Genomic DNA, 16517 nt, shown 5'->3' with positions numbered 1-16517 from the left:
TACATAGTATTCCGTGCTTGAAGTTGTTAACGTCAAGGTCCAGAGGTATCCGTAAGTTGTGGACAGTGGAAGATGGACCACGGCCCAGGCGGCATTTATGACGGGCGGATTCACACTAGCCGCTTGTGCTCTATTTTCCACTACGGTCATGGTTCATCGGGCTTCATCAGCCAGGCCACGCCTTTTTCTGGTCTCCTGACTCCTGAGTGAGCCTCCCTGTCTCTGAGGTTCTGGCAGCAATTCAGGCAAAAAGCTGAACGAGGCCCGGCCCAGAGTCCACCCTTCGCTGTGGGACTCGACAAGGACGCTGGCGAGCCAAAAGACCCGACGGCGACGGGTACGGGCAGAGACGGTACAGACGGTGTAACTCATCGTAGGGCACTGAGACAAAACGTTCGACGGACCAACCTAGACTTGCGGACCAAAACGAAACAGCCTCTGGGGCGGTGAGTCGCTGGCCGCTACCAAGCGAGTAGCTAGCCTACCCCCTCCAAAACTGCCAATGCAGGAACGGAAGAGACAATCGATCGATCTTGGAGTTCCTTTCTCCAACCAAACACCAATAAGCACAGAACAAGTCGATTGCTGTTATTGTTGATGTTGCCGTCGCCATTCGCAGTCGTGCGTTTGAAATGCGTGACATTGGACCTTACCTCCCACTTGCAGCTGGTTGTCCGGTAAAAGCTGCAACCCCAATGTCAACAGCCAAAGTCAACAAAGGGGAACGCCAACTGAGCCCAGAGCACGCGACATGGGACGATGCACGGGGTCAAGGGTAGTCAGCAGTCAGCCAGCCAAGCAGGGGCCTCTGACGCCAGACCGCATTTCTAGAAGCTGTCTCTCGTATCAATCAATCAGGCAAAGAACCAGAACAGAACCGATTCCGATCGCAAACCTTAGGGTTGAGCTAAGAATGAAGAGGTGACCAAAAGAAATAAAAATATTTGCCGTGCAATCTCCTGGTTTGCAAAATGGGCAATTCATGCAAACGGCATGACGCCGTCAAATAGCACCCGCTGTGTCCTGCAGAGAAGGCCCCCGTAGACGGTGGGTTTGTTTGCGACGTGTTCCTGGCCCGCTCCGTCCAAGCCATTGGGTTGTGCCCGGCTCGACCGTGGGGTCCCTCTTACTAAGCAAAGTCGTTGCCTACCTACCTTATGTAAGATGGTCACTGGTTCTCCGCAATGAGCTGTTGAAATGTGCCAGCGTTAGACGCAATGACAATTGCAACAATCGCATCGTTGGCTTGACAATGATCATTGACACGAATGGCGGCAATCGAGGTTGGGAACTACAGCAACAACCGCATATAGAACGATGGAGCATTGTCAACGATACCGAGGATGCGAAGAACAATACCGGGAACCGGGTAATGACGATGCAAAATGCACAAAGAGTTAGGAAGCCGGAGAGAAAATCGCGACGAACTGCGGAATGGAACGAAGATATATATGCACATATCTTGAATGTCCTTGTCAACGTAATCATTCGAGGGGCAAAGCGGGTTGCCAACCTCAGTCGAACAATTGACTTCCTCTCGCCCATTGCCCATTGCCCGATAATGACTAAAGACAGCGCGCTTCTTTGTCTGATTGGCCGACCAAATGCTTCAGACATGGCGCGGCTGCTGCTGCCATGAGGCGACGGATCAAGACCCGAGCGCTCGGTGGGCAGCTCCGAATACTCGTCGAGAGTGGATTAAATAAGCAGTCGTGATTGGCTGGAAGCCCATCAGAGCGGATACACACCGATAAGCAGCCCCCCCGAACCGGCTCTCTTCCCAAAGCTCTAATTATCTACTGCCGGTCCTGCTGGTCACCCTTCTGACCTCATTATCTCAGTCCCACGCGAAGACCAAATTCCTCACTCAACCCACGGATTTCCTCCTCGACAAACCACACCACGCTTCACAAACAGCAACAATGGCCTCAATTGCTCGCAGCATGAGGGCAATCCGCCCCTCCGCCCTCTCCCAGATCACCAAGGCCGCTGCTCCCCGCGCTGCCTTCGCTCGCCCAGCCGTCCGCTCCTTCTCCACAACCCCCATTAGTGAGTCTCCCGCCGCGCGCATTGCTCTTCCACGGCCGGATATCTCTTCGCGAAGCATTTCCCATTACACAAGCACACCATACTGACCTCCGGATCCTCTTCCGCCAGGCTTAATACGCAAGTACACCAAGGACCACGAGTGGGTCGACCTCAACGCCGACAAGAAGACGGGCGTCGTCGGCATTTCCGAGTACGCCGCCGAGCAGCTGGGCGACGTCGTCTACGTCGAGCTTCCCGAGGAGGGCGCCACCGTCGCCCAGGGCGATGCCATCGGCGCCGTCGAGTCCGTCAAGAGCGCCGCCGACATCAACGCCCCCATCACCTGCAAGGTCACCCAGGTCAACACCGGCCTCGAGGAGAAGCCCAGCACCATCAACAAGGTCCCCGAGGACGACTCCCACGGCGGCGGCTGGATCGCAAAGATCGAGGTCGACGAGCAGGGCGTCAAGGAGATCGAGGCCCTCATGGACACTGAGGAGTACAAGGCTTTCACCGCCGACCACTAGAGAGAACTCGGGTTTGCGATAACGAAAGAAAGACAAAAAAGGGCAAAAAGAGCAAACGGGTGCGGGAACGTAACCGGTAGTGTGGCCGGCAGCAGTTCAACCTGACATATGGTCTGCAAAGGGTGAGGGAGGGGGTCGTCGGGTTGTATCATACACCGATACCGGGCGCGGATATTGTTTTTATTATCATCATAGGGGTTACGATTTCAACGAGATAACCGCACACATAGAGGAGATGAACAAGACAGCAGACAAGATAACAAAAAGTCATCGTCAATGCTCCCATACGTCAGGGAATCAGTCTATTTTGTTGTCATGGCATGGTCGTTAAAAAACCGTTAAAACAAAAGTTAAGTAGCGGGGGCGGCAGTTGTCGTCGTCGTCGGCTGCGCATCCGGCTTCATCGCGTTGATCTCGTCAAGGATCTTTTGTGCGCCTCTGTCCACCAGGTCCTGTGCCACAAGCTTGCCAAAGTCATCCGCCTCCTCAGCCGTCTCAATCGTCTCGGTCCGCTCCGCGTCCACCCCCTGCTGGCCGTCGACGTGCACCACCGTCGCCTTCACCCGCAGCTTCTTGGCCCCTCCCTCGGCCTCCACCCAGCTCGTCTCCACGCCAATCGGCACACTGCACCCTCCCTCGAGCGTGCGCATCACGCTGCGCTCTGCCACGCACGCCAGCATGGTCGTTTTGTCCTCATACTCCTTCAGCAGCTTCAGCACCCGCTCGTCGTCCGACCTCGCCTCGACGCCGATGGCGCCCTGTCCGACGGCGTGCAGGATGCCACCGCTCTCCGACTCGAGGTACTGCGAGATGCGCGCGCCGTAGTCCATGCGCAGCAGGCCCGCGGCCGCGAGGATGATGGCGGAGAAGGGGCCCTCGGGGTCGTCGCACTTGCGCAGGCGGGTCTCAATGTTGCCGCGCACGTCGGCGAACTTGAGGCCCGGGTAGCGGCGCTTCAGCTGGGCGATGCGGCGGATGCTGCTGGTGCCAACGACGCTGCCGTCGGGGAGGTCGGCGATGGACTTCCAGCCGTGCTTCTCGGCGAGGCCGGCCTTGAAGACGACGACGTCGCGCGGGTCCTCGCGCTTGGTGACGCAGCCGAGGACGCAGCCGTCGGGCAGGGTGGTGGGCATGTCCTTGAGCGAGTGGACGATGATGTCGATCTCCTTCGCCATGAGTTTGGCCTCGAGCTCGTTGGTCCACAAGCCCTTGCCGCCAAAGTTGTACAGCGCCGTGATCTGATCCTTGTCGCCGAGCGTCTGCATGCCGTGGACCTCGAACTTCTGCTCGGGGCGCAGCGCGGAGAGGCCGTCGACGACGATGTGGGTTTGCTTCATGGCCAGCGCCGACTTGCGCGAGCCGACGTGGATGGGGGCGCCGTTGTCGGCCATGGTTGCTGGTAAGGCGGGGGAAGGGGAAGGAAGGGGCGTGGGAGTTGGAAATTCGTCCTCAGCGCATCAGTCGACGGCTTCCGTGTGTCTGCTCGAGGTGAACGAGGTCAATTGGACTCGGTGTACGGGGTGGTTTGCGGTGTGTTGCTGGGAATCGTACGAAGTTCGGATCAGATTTGGGAGCTCAGATAATACGCCTGGCGCGGGAGCACAAAGATGGCGGGGTTTGGAGGGGTAAGGACAAGGTGGTGCAGGCGCAGACAGTGCTGATTTATGTATTTACTGGGTGGCCTACGGTGCATATGCAGGGTCTAGTTCGGCTTCGGCTTCAGGGGTCCCGTCTCATCAAACAACAACGCCGCAGCTCCGAGCCGACCACACCTCAGCCACCCAGTACTGTTCATCCGACCTGCTTTTGGCAGCCGTCAGCTTCCAAGTTGCCGTGGAGGTCTTCGGGTTGCGTGCCTGGAATGTACGTCGGAGCATCCGAAGCCGAGAATGGCAAACCTCTTCTGACGTGTCGAGGCACGAAACATGACACGGCACGCTTCGATGGCCGGGAATTCCTCCTATTCTCCTAATCTCCTTAAGACAGGATCACAATGCGCGACGATGCCCGACTCTGGAGGGACACCATTCTCAGGAGAACGTCTCACCGATGCCTCGAGTGCGAGCACCTTCTAGTGAAGGGTGGTGCGCAGAAAGATATTTGATCGTATCATGAGCTACCATCCCTCCCAAAGAGAGTCCATTTTCCTGGGTCGTGACGTGGTCAACATGTTGTCGAGTCCTGTTGCACCCGTCTAGTGATGGGTTACCTCATGACCTATGTGGCCGAGGGCGGCAAGTGTGAATATTGATGGCGCGATGAAGTTATCTCGAATCAAGGCCAGCCAAATGAGATATCACGGGCTAGTCAGGCGCCGGTATCGAAGCACGATGCTGAGGAAGTGTCCCGGCGTCTCAAAATACTTGAAGGCAGATTTGAAAGTCTCCAACTTGGATGGGCTCATCTAGTTCAGACTCGAATACGCCGGAAACAAGCCGTCCCTCAACGTTTCACTCCTCTCTCATCGACGGCGTGCCGGTGCGACTCTCTTCACGGGTGGAACGGACAACGTGTTCGCAACCCCAGACCGAGTCCTCGACAGCAGCGATGACTTGGAGTTCCCAAAGGCGTCCCTAGACTATCAGACTGTTTGGTGACCGTGAGAAATGTATATAAAGCTGTCAACGTTGTCTAGACAAGCAATCACGCCATCCTCGTCCGCATCAGAATCATCAGCAACTTCTAATCACTTCTCTACCTTGCGACACAAACGGACATCACCTGAAAGATGAAGGCATCTCTCCTCACCCTGACCTCCCTCCTAGCCTGGGCCTCGGCAATGCCCCAGGCCGAGGGAGGACAGCCAGAACAACCTCAGCCTCAGCCACAAGTTCCCACGACCAACGTCGTAGTCGTGACCGTCACCGGCCAACAGCCACCGCCCGCTGAGACGCAACCTATCCCCAACGTCCCAGTTCCCGTTGACCCTGCGCCGCTGCCCAGCACTCCGGTCAACCCGACTGCGCCCGTCCCCACGCCTCCCAATCCCGCGGTGCCTCCGTCCGGCGGCAAGAATTGCGTTTGCGGCGCCACCTACTGCGGCAAGGTCCTCGTCGGCTTCCAAGGTACGTTCGCACTCACGATACAATACCAGAAGAAACCCAGGCACTAACACAGGGAATCCCCCCCAGGCTACAAGACTGAGGAACTCGGCCAGAGCTACTGCGCTACGCCCAACACCAACTGCGCCTCCTCCGCCCCGTCCCCGGAGTCCCTCGAAGACACCCTCTTCGTCTGCATCTGCGACCCGGGCCAGGAGAAGGGCAGCGTCATCGAGCTCCTCTGCCCCTGCCAGGGCCGCTGCAAGAACGACAAGCCCGACTTCATCGGCCGTTGCGAGACGCCTTGCAACCTGGGCTGTGCCGCGCCTGCTCCGGGCACCACCGGTGTTCCCGTGCCCGAGCCCGTCCCGATGCCCGTCCCGGTCTCGCAGGGGGTACCGGCTGACGCCGCTCCTCCGGCGAACAAGAAGGCTAGGCGGCTCTAAGCGGTGTTTCGCTTGAGTCGCGGAAGTCAAAGGGGAGAGTAATTTTATGGTGTTCATGTCTTCTCTTTTGTTCCTCCGTTTCTTGTTGGCTCTCTAGGAATGTGAATGGTATTATTAGTCGGCACCCCACGAAGGGTGCTGATGTCGACACTCTTTTTGATCATGTATGGGGTGCAAACGAAGGGCTCGAGTTTTGCTGGTACAGCACACCACGTTCGTTAGGTTAAGATACCAACATTCCCTCAATCTACTTATGTGATATTGATGTACTTATGTACGGTGCGTTTGTGCTGGCTAGAGAATCTTGCGTGACCCTCTCGTTTTTTCGAGCTGCAGTTTTACTTCTCCTGAATTATCCTGCAGTCTCCAAGCGGGAAATATGCTCACATTGTAGTTTGGAAACGAGAGACTGATACATGTGTGCCCGTCTCCAGTCGTTGAGAGGCTTCTGATCCAGCAATGAGATGTGGCATAGAGCATCAACTACGCCGAATCCATTTCCTGATTCTGCATTGTGATAAGAAAACCTCGCATACAGCACCATGCATGAAATACCTGCATTGCATCGAGGCGTAAAGGTAATGCCAGGCCCCTGTTGTCTGGAACAGGCTTGAAAAAACTGGTCGAGTCTACCGGCGTGAAACCTGTTCCTCTGCGCATTATTACATCTCGTTTTTGACAGAAATTGTGGGAACTTTCAACACGTCGCAGGCTTGGTCAGACAAATCCAGCGCGAATCGGATACCAGAATCACCATTGAGCAGCGTTATATGGCACGCTTGCTTTTTTCCCACGCAATCCTACCTACCTTACATACATACCTTATGTATAGCACACGGAGCGGTGAGTCCATGTAGAACCCGGGGAACCAAGCAAGCCCGCGTCTTTCCACCACGCAACCACTCCTTTCGCCACGCTGAGCCCATATTCGACAATGATAGGTGAGAAATGAACGCTCCCAAAAAGGTCCGGGAAAGCTATCCGTCTCGATCCGACACGCCGGGACCAACTGAGACAACCAATCTGAGAGTCATTTTCTTAGAGGATGGCGTTGAGCGGCAGAGTACAGAAGGGGACGGGGAGGTGGACAAAAGAAAACACACAGGAGAAAAAAAAAGAGGATCTCTCTCCCGCCGCTGTCGTGCCGTCGCGGGAGCGGCTTCCGGCATGGTGGCAGGCAGGGTCAGAGTCGGTCAGACAATGTTATTCAATGAGAGCCAAGCCCCCGGCCATCTCACCATTTAAAGGTGGAAAAAGGAAAGAAGAGGCAGACAGTGGCGGTCTGGGACGGGAGGGCGCAGCGGCGAAGGGAGGGAGGTTCGAAGAGGGCCGATTTTTCATGGCCGCAGGGGAGGCTCGAGATGATTCATCGGCGCGGCTTCGTATATTTAGAGATGAGAAGGGAGTTGTTGTAATTGTTGAGCTTTTGATGAGGAGCTCATCGACGAAGCAGCACCGATTACACCGTCATACAGCTAATAAGAAGCATTGTGAAGTGAGTATCACACTGACTCTGTCTGATTGCTTTGGGCTGACGAATTTCAAGGTCTTCGACGACTAAGAGTCCGTTGTAGTCTGCTAAAAAGAGCGGCATATACGAAGACAAGCCGCAAACATGTCCAGGAAAGATCCGCCCTCTCCTCGGCCGCCTCCAAACCCCCCGCCAAGTCCTAGCTAGCATCAAGTGTGGTGATGCTTGAAAGAGTAAGTGAAGATGCTACTCAGCCGTTCATTGAAGAAATGGCGTGCTGATCCATTCCGTCTAGACTGAAAAGACGATACTGGGTCAGGATTAAGGGCAAATGAATAGATATCAGGTTTGAAGCTCTAAATAAGTAGTCTTCATGAAAGACCCCAAGAAATAATACAACGGCAATTATCTATACATACCTCAAAGCTTTGACTTTGCTTTGAGTATCAGCCCTCCATTTTGCACATCAAAATCTCTCCCCTTCTTCCACCCGAACCAATCCGAGAGCACCCTCTCCGCACCATCGCCAGGGGCTAGGGTGAAGCCTTCGTATCCTCTTCCTGGCACCCCCGGACCTTGGCCTCTTCTCGGATCCCCCGTCTTGGCTTCATCGACGGCCAGACACGGCGTCTCCACCAGCGTCACCACCGGCCTCTGATCACCTTCCCTCTCCGGTTCCGTCTCGAGCTCTGAGTACTCCAATACAGGTGTGGTACACGCATCTGTCCCATCAAACACCTTCTCCCACTCCGCCCTCGTCCTACTCTTGAACGTTCTCGTCAGAAGCTCCCTCAACTCCGGCCAATTATCACGGTCGAACCTCCTCTCCTCCCACGTCCTGTCCAGCTCTAACCCCTGCACCAGCGCCCTGAAGAACTGCGGCTCCAGCGCCCCGACGGCCATATACCTGCCGTCCTTGGTCTCGTAGGTATCGTAATAAGGACACCCGCCGTCCAAGATGTTCTTCCCCCTCCCCGCATCCCCAAGCGGCCCCTTGAGCGCGAACCGCGGGAACGTGGCCAGGTACGCCGACCCATCCACCATGTTCGCCTCCACAACCTGCCCTTTGCCGCCGTTCCTCTCCCTCGCCAGCAACGCCATCAACACGCCCTGGAAAAGCACCGCCCCGCCGCCCGCGAAATCAGCCAAAATATTCCACGGCGGCTGGATCTTCTCCCCCTCGCGGCCCAGGAGGCCCAGCAGCCCCGACACGGCGAGGTAGTTGATGTCGTGGCCCGCCATGTCCTTGTACCGCCCGTCGCGGCGGAACCCCGTCATGCGTCCGTACACGAGCCCGCCGTTGAGACCGCACAGCACCTCCGGGCCCAGGCCCAGCTTCTCGAGGACGCCCGGGCGGAACGGGTCGATGATGACGTCCGCTTTTGACGCGAGGCTCTTGACGAAATCCACGCCGTCCTTGGACTTGAGGTCGACGGCGACGGAGGCCTTGTGGCGCGCCAGCATGTCCTCGGTCGGCAGCGGGGTCCCGCTGCCGCCGACGGTGCGGTCGATGCGGAGGACGGAGGCGCCGGCGTCGGCGAGGAGCATTCCTGCAAATGGGCCCGGGGCGAGGCCGGCGAATTCGAGGACTTTGATCCCCGTGAGAGGCGGAGGGCCGACCATGTTGGGCGGATTTCACTCTGCGATGGCACTGGATGGTGGTGATTCAGAATAGAGGAAGAGGTTTACACTATCAAGCTTCAGTGAAGTGATCTCACAGGAAAGGAGAGCACTTCATGTGAGAAGGAGTTGGGTGAGCGTCTGGAGAGATCTAATATTGATTAAAAAGGCACGGAATAGAATAACCGGCAGAGATAGAGTTGGAGAAGCTCCAAAAAGCCGAGGCAGATTGCGCCTGTGGAAGGGACCGCATCCCCGGTCAATCCGCTGGGGGGCACTAAAAACAGCCGAATCGCGGGGGAGGAGAGCCGCCGTGGGGGCCCTTTCAGTGCATGAGAATGTGGGGTCACCGACGGTGAACTGGTTGCTCGATTCGGATTGCTGCTGATGCCGTGACTTTATGAGCACCTCATCACATTCTTAGTCTTGTTGAAAATGTTTCTCGGATTTCCAAAGTCTTAAGGGCTCCCCAAAAAGGAAGACGGGTCTAGTGAGAAGAAAATAAATGACTTGATGGTTGCGCTCAGGAACATTGCGACAAACTTCAATCCCCGACTTACACGGCACAGTTCGTTGAACAGATTGATACACTCGTCACTTGTAAGCCACATCACAGCAACGCAGCAACATACATACCTATTCGAACTAGAAGCATACAATCCGAGGTAAGGTATCTTACAATTTCCCGATCCATCCCCAAGACAAATGACCACTCTCGACATCAGACTACTACAAGTTCTTCGAGAGCCCGGGATCAACCCCGTCCAGCAACTCCACCGTCTGCTCCCAGAGCCGGGTCTGCATGGCCTCGCCCTCCTCCCCCTGCATCAGCTTCGGGAACTTGACAACGATACAGTCGCTCATGTACCTCCCGTGAGCCTCCTCCCCGGCGAATGCGCCCGCCATGATGGTCCGCGACCCGACCTCCGCCGACCGCGCAAACAGCTTCAGCCCGACCTTGACCACCACCGTCAGCGGGAACGGCACGTTGCGGAACAGCGCCGTCGCGCAGAGACCCGGGTTCAGCGTCGTCACCTGCACCTTGCCCTTGCCCGACGCGTCCGCCGCGATGGCCATCTGCCGCGCGATGATGATCTGCATCAGCTTCGTCGTGTTGTACCGGTCCGTGAGGCTCTTATTGACGTTGAGCGCCTTGTAAATGTCCTCGTCGTTGCGCTCGTGGAACTTGGCCTGTCCCCGCCCAAAGATCAGGATCCAGCTCGACGCCAGGACCGACAAGCCCGAGATGTACGAGGATGAGGGACTCACCATCTGGCTCGCGTCCGAAGCCGTAATCACAATCTTGGGCGTTACGTTGAACGTCGTGCCCGTCCGCCGCAACACCGGCAGCAGCTTCAGCCCCAGCAGGAACGTGCTCAGCACGTTCACCGTCACCTGCGACTCCCACCCCTCCGCCTCCGTCCGTTTGGAGGTTGCGATGCTGGCGTTGAGCACCACGTAGTCGAGTCGCGGCAGCTTATCCGCCCGCGCCGCGAACTCCTTAACGCTATCGAACGACGCCTGGTCAAGCGGCCACACCTCGAGCACGTCCCGCCGGCCCGTCGTCAGCTCAATGTCCGTCTTGGCCGCCTCGCCTTTGTCGGTGCTGCGGACCGCCAGGATGACTTTGCCCGCGTTAAGCCGCACGAAGTGGCGCGCCGCTTCGAGGCCGAGGCCGACGTTGGAGCCCGTCACGATGATGGTGCGGCCTCCGCAGTCCTCAGACGGGTAGGGCAGCTTCTTGAACTGCGAGCGCACAAAGTCGACTGCCTTCATCTTGGGTGTCGGGACTTGTGTTCTGTTCCCTACAAATATTTAATGTCTGTTGTTAAAGAGGTCTACAGCGCAGGCTGCAGAGTTGAAAATCGACTCGTCGCCTTTGCGTCGGTGAGCTTTCTGTTCCTAGGTAAGTAGCTATATAAGTGAAGATGAAACAGGAATGGCGGGGATGAGAAGATGCAAAGAAAAGGGAGAGAACGACGTGAGTTTTGTTCTACAGAACTCGCGCGCGCCTCCTCCCTTCTTCCAACCGAGCAGGCCGCCTGTCCTCCCCTCCTCGCCTCATCTTGAGCGGAAGCTTCGACCTCTTCCAGAAGCGGGGAGGGCTAGACGCAAGGGAGCTACCCTGATGCTTCCTGGTTTCACCCGACACAGTTGCACTAGCGCACGCAACGTAGAGGTACCGGAGTTTCAATACCCAGATGCTTCATGTGGACGGCGTTTGGCCGTATTCGTACTTACTCTTGCTTGGGAGATGTATACTGCGTATCGCTTTGACTCGCTCTTTCAACGGTAATCTGGGCCTAGACCAGACCATGTCCGAATGGCTGCCCTCGGAAAGTATACAAGAGCACGCGCCATGCTGGCACCTCATCGAGTACACCGACAGCTTGGTTATTAACATAATCCATCGAAGCGACCGACACTTGTAGGATATTTTAGCCGTTGAACGTCATACATGTGTTGGCGGATATGAGCATGCGCTTTAGGGACCGTCTGAATGTTGAATCCATTCCAGGGGCATCTCACGAAACGGAAGCTCGAGCGCAGACGTTGGCGAAGGGACATGAGTAACGAAAGCGAGAGACGATCCGAAGTCACGTTCCTTCAAAAGTTTGCGCATAATTTTTCATTGCTGCCTTCTCCACGCTAGAATGTCTTGACGTCTTGATCCAGTCTTGTCTTTCCCCGAAGGAACAATTGTATGCCGTCTCATTAAAGGACTATCACCGGAACTGCCGCCACCCAGCCGTCTACTGTCGTCCACGCCTCCAGGGGCCCCGCTGACGATGTATGGGAATATTCCACTGCCTTAACGCCGCGCTCCTTCTTTTTGTGTGCCCCCGGAAGCGTGGGGCTGCCAGCACTTCAGCAGGCAAAGCTCTCATGTTCTCAGGAGCTATCATGTGCGTCGTATCGTGTCGTTTACTGGACCTGGCTGACGATCTCGCTGGCCTTGCCGAGGGACTCGACCATTTGCTGGCACTCCTTTCTTCTGCGGATGGTGAAGTCACTCTCTTTGAGGAGGTCATCCAAGGTGTCGCTGCGGTACATATTCTCCAAAAGCTCCTTCTGCATCTCGTCCTTGGTAAATCTATCGCGTGTTAGCCATTGATCCATCGTGTCAGAAGGCGTATTACTCACTGAACGAGGGTCAGCATGATAGCCTTGGGAACCATGTCAATCATGGTTCTCTTAACAATGTTGTAGTAAGAAGAGATGAGCAGCTCTGCGAGATTTGTTAAGCGCTTGTAACATAATAGGACCCAGAATACTTACTGATAACCTCAACCTCGATGTTCTCCCGCTCGGAAAGCGTTCCAGAGGCCTTGAGTGTTGGCGGCGGCGCGTCCATCGCCGCAGCCTTCTTCTTGTTCTTGGCAGCGAAGAAGCTACCAAAGAAACCAGAGTTTGAGGTATCCTCGGGAACGACAGGGCTGGATGCTCTAGGTGTGCCACCCGGGAGGGGCTTGCCCGTCTTGGGATCGACCTGGACAGGCTTGGCGGGGTTGTAACGCTCGTTGACGATGGCCATGGCGCGATGGCCGTTCAAAAAGTCAGGGTGGCCAGTGTTGATGTAGCATGCCTCCATCGCCACCAGATCCTTGACCAGCTTGTTGGTAGGCTCCATAGCCTTCTTAAAGAAGTTGATGACAACCGCGTGGACCTTCTCCTTCAGCTGAGGATATCTGCGGTAGAGTGTCTTACCAAGAAGCTGCGACAGGATGCGCACCAGCTCGTCGTAGACCAGGGATACACACTTCAAGCTGGGGTCTTCCAAGCGCTTAATCTGCTGCTTCACAATGAGCTCGAAAGCAGTGGTGCCGACGAACAGCGCTGGGGAGGAACCAGAGGAGTTGTAGAGGATAGTGCGGATATCCACATCCTTCACCACGTCAAAGGGATCCACCGCCTTAACACCGTTGGAGTACAGCTCGTGGAAAACGAAGCTGATTCTTGCACCACCTGACAGTTCCGTGCTCGAGAGCTCCGTGTTGTTTCCGTCCAGCACTGTCCGCCACTCGTTGGTGAATTCGGTGATGATGTTGAGCACAATGTTTCCGCTGTTGCCGAGCATGCTTGGTCCCAAGCTCTCCAATTCTGCCGCGTACTTGGACAGGGAGCTGGAGATGCGGGCCTTGATGTCGGGCAATGTCTGCTTGATGTGCATCATGAGAATAAGGTTGAGCTTCCTAGCCAGGTAAGGGGTACCGCAGTATGAGCTTTTGTTTCGGTACGCCTTGTGGTTCTCAAAGAAATTCTTCTCGTTCTCCAAGGCAGCGGTAATAGGCTTCTTGTTGTCAATGTCACGCTGACCACGGTTGACAACGGGGACGTAACCAAGTCGCAGAGGAATAATACGACCAGCCAGGATATCCACAACGTCGGTTCCTTCGTCCATGAGATCGACCTTGGTAAGGACACCAATCGTCCTTTGACCCTCGGGGTCAACCTCACGGGCAAGCTTGAGTCCGTCAGAGTTGGCCAAGTCGATGTTGGCGGCGGTGACGGCGAGGATAATGGCGTTGGACTTGGAAATGAACTTGAGAATCATGTCGCGGATCTGGCGCTCGATGTCTCGGGGCTGGTCACCGACAGGCACGCGCGTCAGACCGGGCAAATCGACGAGGGTCAGGGTGAGGACGTTCGGGGAGTAGATTCGGAGGTTGATGGGAGCGGGGGAGATGCCGGCGTTGCGGCCGACCTTGGCCTCGGTTTCTCTGCTGATCTCATCGCGGATCTTGTTGAAGTCGTAGAACTTCTGGCCGGGGATGTGGAGGAATTCGCCCCATTCGTCGGCGTTTGCTGCCTTGTCGTTGGTGTCGGCAAGCTCCTCGACGCCGTTGGATTGGGAAGTCGCGGGGCGGTTGATGAGCTGGAGAACGAGGGGTCGACGGGTGACGATGCCAGAGCCTCGAGGCAAACTGGGAAGACAGGATTGTTAGTTGTGGACCATATACCGGGCAGCATGTGACGATGGCGGGGCAGGCAGTGGTTGGGCAGACTCACAAGTCTCTTCCGACGATGTTCTCCAAGACGGAACTCTTTCCGCTAGACTGACTGCCGACGACGACTATTTGAGGCAGATCGATGGGGTTGGTGACACCGACTGTTGTGAAGACATCTTGAAGCTTGTTCACGAGCCTGAGGCGCAGGGTTACAGTTAGCTCGAGGATTGCGTCAAGGACGGTTGGGCATCACGAACGTGATCAAGGCGGGATCAGAAATGCCGCCTTGCGTGGAGAGGGACTGAGGGCCGCTCATGGTTGCGTTGCGACCGGCGCTCTTTGGAGGGGGTTGTTGGCGGTGAGAAGTGTTCGAGGCAAAAGGGTCGGAGGGACGTCTTTGTGGTCAAGTGTCCTGTCGCAGGTCGGTCGCTCCTGAATCGCAGTGTGTGGAGGGACGACCGGGTAAAGGGGGGGTCGGATTCGGTGAGCAGGACGACTGTGTACTGGTCGGGGTCAGCCAAGATCGGTCGTGGTAGCCTGTTTGTCGGCGAGGACGGGGTATTTGTACGGGTTGAGGGTCGAACGCAGGAGATCGCTGGCGAGAGAAAAGCGTGGTGTTCTCTCTTTTTTGTTTGGTTGGGGGTGATGGTGGTGGTGGGATGGCGGGAGAGACGTCGCAAGCACCCAGGCCATACATACCAGGTGCTTAGGTGCTGCTCTCGAAACCTAAGGTACGGTCTGCGGTGCCACTCGCACTCTGGACCCATCCGTACCTAACCTGACGGGACCCAGGCCACGTCCCCTAGGTACCTTACGCAGTGGCAGTCCACACGTTGCTGCCCTGAGAGATCCCTGACGCACCAGCCACATGCGACTTGTCTCCACCGAGTCGTAGGCCCCTGTCACTCTGCCGACACGACGACGTTTGGCGGGGCTTTGGGACGGTGAGGGACCTCACGTGATCGATCTGGGGACTTGACAGCTGGAATCGATAGGCGGACATTTGAGTGGTCAGCCACGATCTCTAGTGCAGCTCTCGGGTTACTCGAGATGTGCTCTTTGCATGCGACAGGCAGGGTAGGTAGGCGGCGATGAAGGAAATACAGTTGCCTGTTCCGCGTACGTCATTCAAGCCGCGTCAGTTGTTAACAAGGTAAGGTACGGTAGGGTATGTTGACGATGCCAGGTCCCGAAAAGACGACAAGTGAGTTATCGCTCATGCCTCTCCAGAGTCAAGTTGCGCGTGGATTCATCACCCTGAGGGACTTTCAGAGGCAGCGGTGGTGCCTCTTGATGCACGTCCGAGTCCTTCCGTGACTGATACAGCCAGGTGATCGAATTATCTCATTTATTTCTCTCTTCAGCTGAAGTGGTACAAAGGGGTTCGGTTTATGTTGTTTCCTCTCGTTCCTGTAGTGCATCTGATGCTGCATGAAGACGAAAGAAACGTCGGTGTGGACCAGGATCCGCTGCTCTGTCGCCCGGACCGAAACGGCGAATGACGGCAAGGGACTGGAAGACAGGCGCAACTTGCAAGACTTGGCTCTGTGTTGCATCCAGAGACCTGTCCAGACTGCTCGGTTCAGAAAACTATCATCAGCAACCATACAGCAGTGGTTACGACAGATAAACTGCATGTTCATCCACTCTCTGACGGGGACGATTGCCGCTATACTTCGGGAAGTGAGTGACAGTATCGTAGCTTGCCGGCTGGCTTGATGATGTACGCACTACACAGGCACCTGACTGATAATGAGCATCCCGGCCTCCGTTGTCGCTGCTACCTTACACTGCCGTTACCTTAGTTGGGCAAGGCAACGTTGGGGTACCTGCCAGTAAGACCGATAAGAGAAAGCTCAGCCCAAGCATCCGTCTGTCTTGGGTATCTGTAGGTACCTTGTCCAAATGCCACTTCGACCTCCCGTCTTCCACGCCTCTGTCTCGTGAGCAAGGTATCCCAACGCACTTTATTCCCGGCTTTTATTCGGACCTTGGTTGTGCACTGAGAAAGGCAAACGTGCCTTGGCCATTCAGGCGCGCGCCCTCCTCGACGTATCACCAGCAGGAATCCTCCTTTTCAAATCGTATCTACCTAGGGTAGACACTTGTTGCATTTGGCGTAGTGCTGCTCGGACAAACAAACCACTTAGTCGGCCTCTACTATGCACTTGTATGTGCTAAGCAGCTAAGGTAGGGAATGGTTGTCTCGGGTTCTTGGGAGATGGACTGCACTGAATCGTCCCTCCAACCCCCCGGTAAGCGGTGCAGGTCATTCGTCCCCACTCCATCGCGCAGGGTGGCTGCCATAGGCCCAATCAGCCGGCATCCCGTCATCTGCTCGTCCGCTGGCTCCAGTGGCACTCCCTGCAGCCCAGTCAGTGTGCTGCAGCGGTGCGCGGCTGCCGTCCACGGGTCCCTACCTACCTCCATACCTA

General features: G+C 56.2%; 6 protein-coding genes across 6 annotated transcripts; 2 read left to right on the top strand and 4 right to left on the bottom strand.

Moving 5' to 3' along the window:
* Window positions 1–1922: 1922 nt before the first annotated feature.
* COL26b_002234 (uncharacterized protein) lies at window positions 1923–2555 on the top strand (the record flags this gene model as incomplete). The annotated part of the gene is made up of 2 exons (XM_053175161.1): window positions 1923–2049; window positions 2158–2555. 2 exons carry the CDS (start codon window positions 1923–1925, stop codon window positions 2553–2555), a joined length of 525 nt encoding a protein of 174 aa, XP_053040781.1.
* Window positions 2556–2905: 350 nt separating this feature from the next.
* COL26b_002233 (uncharacterized protein) lies at window positions 2906–3946 on the bottom strand (the record flags this gene model as incomplete). The annotated part of the gene is made up of 1 exon (XM_053175160.1): window positions 2906–3946. The coding sequence occupies one exon, from the start codon at window positions 3944–3946 to the stop codon at window positions 2906–2908; it is 1041 nt and encodes a 346-aa protein (XP_053040780.1).
* A 1337-nt stretch (window positions 3947–5283) lies between these two features.
* Window positions 5284–6042, top strand: COL26b_002232 (uncharacterized protein; the record flags this gene model as incomplete). The annotated part of the gene is made up of 2 exons (XM_053175159.1): window positions 5284–5620; window positions 5687–6042. The coding sequence occupies 2 exons, from the start codon at window positions 5284–5286 to the stop codon at window positions 6040–6042; spliced, it is 693 nt and encodes a 230-aa protein (XP_053040779.1).
* A 1891-nt stretch (window positions 6043–7933) lies between these two features.
* On the bottom strand, window positions 7934–9136 carry COL26b_002231 (uncharacterized protein; the record flags this gene model as incomplete). The annotated part of the gene is made up of 1 exon (XM_053175158.1): window positions 7934–9136. One exon carries the CDS (start codon window positions 9134–9136, stop codon window positions 7934–7936), a length of 1203 nt encoding a protein of 400 aa, XP_053040778.1.
* A 726-nt stretch (window positions 9137–9862) lies between these two features.
* COL26b_002230 (uncharacterized protein) lies at window positions 9863–10909 on the bottom strand (the record flags this gene model as incomplete). The annotated part of the gene is made up of 1 exon (XM_053175157.1): window positions 9863–10909. The coding sequence occupies one exon, from the start codon at window positions 10907–10909 to the stop codon at window positions 9863–9865; it is 1047 nt and encodes a 348-aa protein (XP_053040777.1).
* Window positions 10910–12058: 1149 nt separating this feature from the next.
* Window positions 12059–14398, bottom strand: VPS1 (vacuolar protein sorting-associated protein 1; the record flags this gene model as incomplete). Its single annotated transcript, XM_053175156.1, has 5 exons — window positions 12059–12227; window positions 12278–12362; window positions 12413–14058; window positions 14144–14278; window positions 14340–14398. The coding sequence occupies 5 exons, from the start codon at window positions 14396–14398 to the stop codon at window positions 12059–12061; spliced, it is 2094 nt and encodes a 697-aa protein (XP_053040776.1).
* Window positions 14399–16517: the final 2119 nt, after the last annotated feature.

The sequence above is a fragment of the Colletotrichum chrysophilum genome, assembly GCF_026319265.1.
Source record: "Colletotrichum chrysophilum strain AFK26 chromosome Unknown scaffold_11, whole genome shotgun sequence".
NCBI classification, from domain to species: Eukaryota; Fungi; Ascomycota; class Sordariomycetes; order Glomerellales; family Glomerellaceae; genus Colletotrichum; species Colletotrichum chrysophilum.
This window is presented reverse-complemented; position numbering and strand designations above follow the sequence as displayed.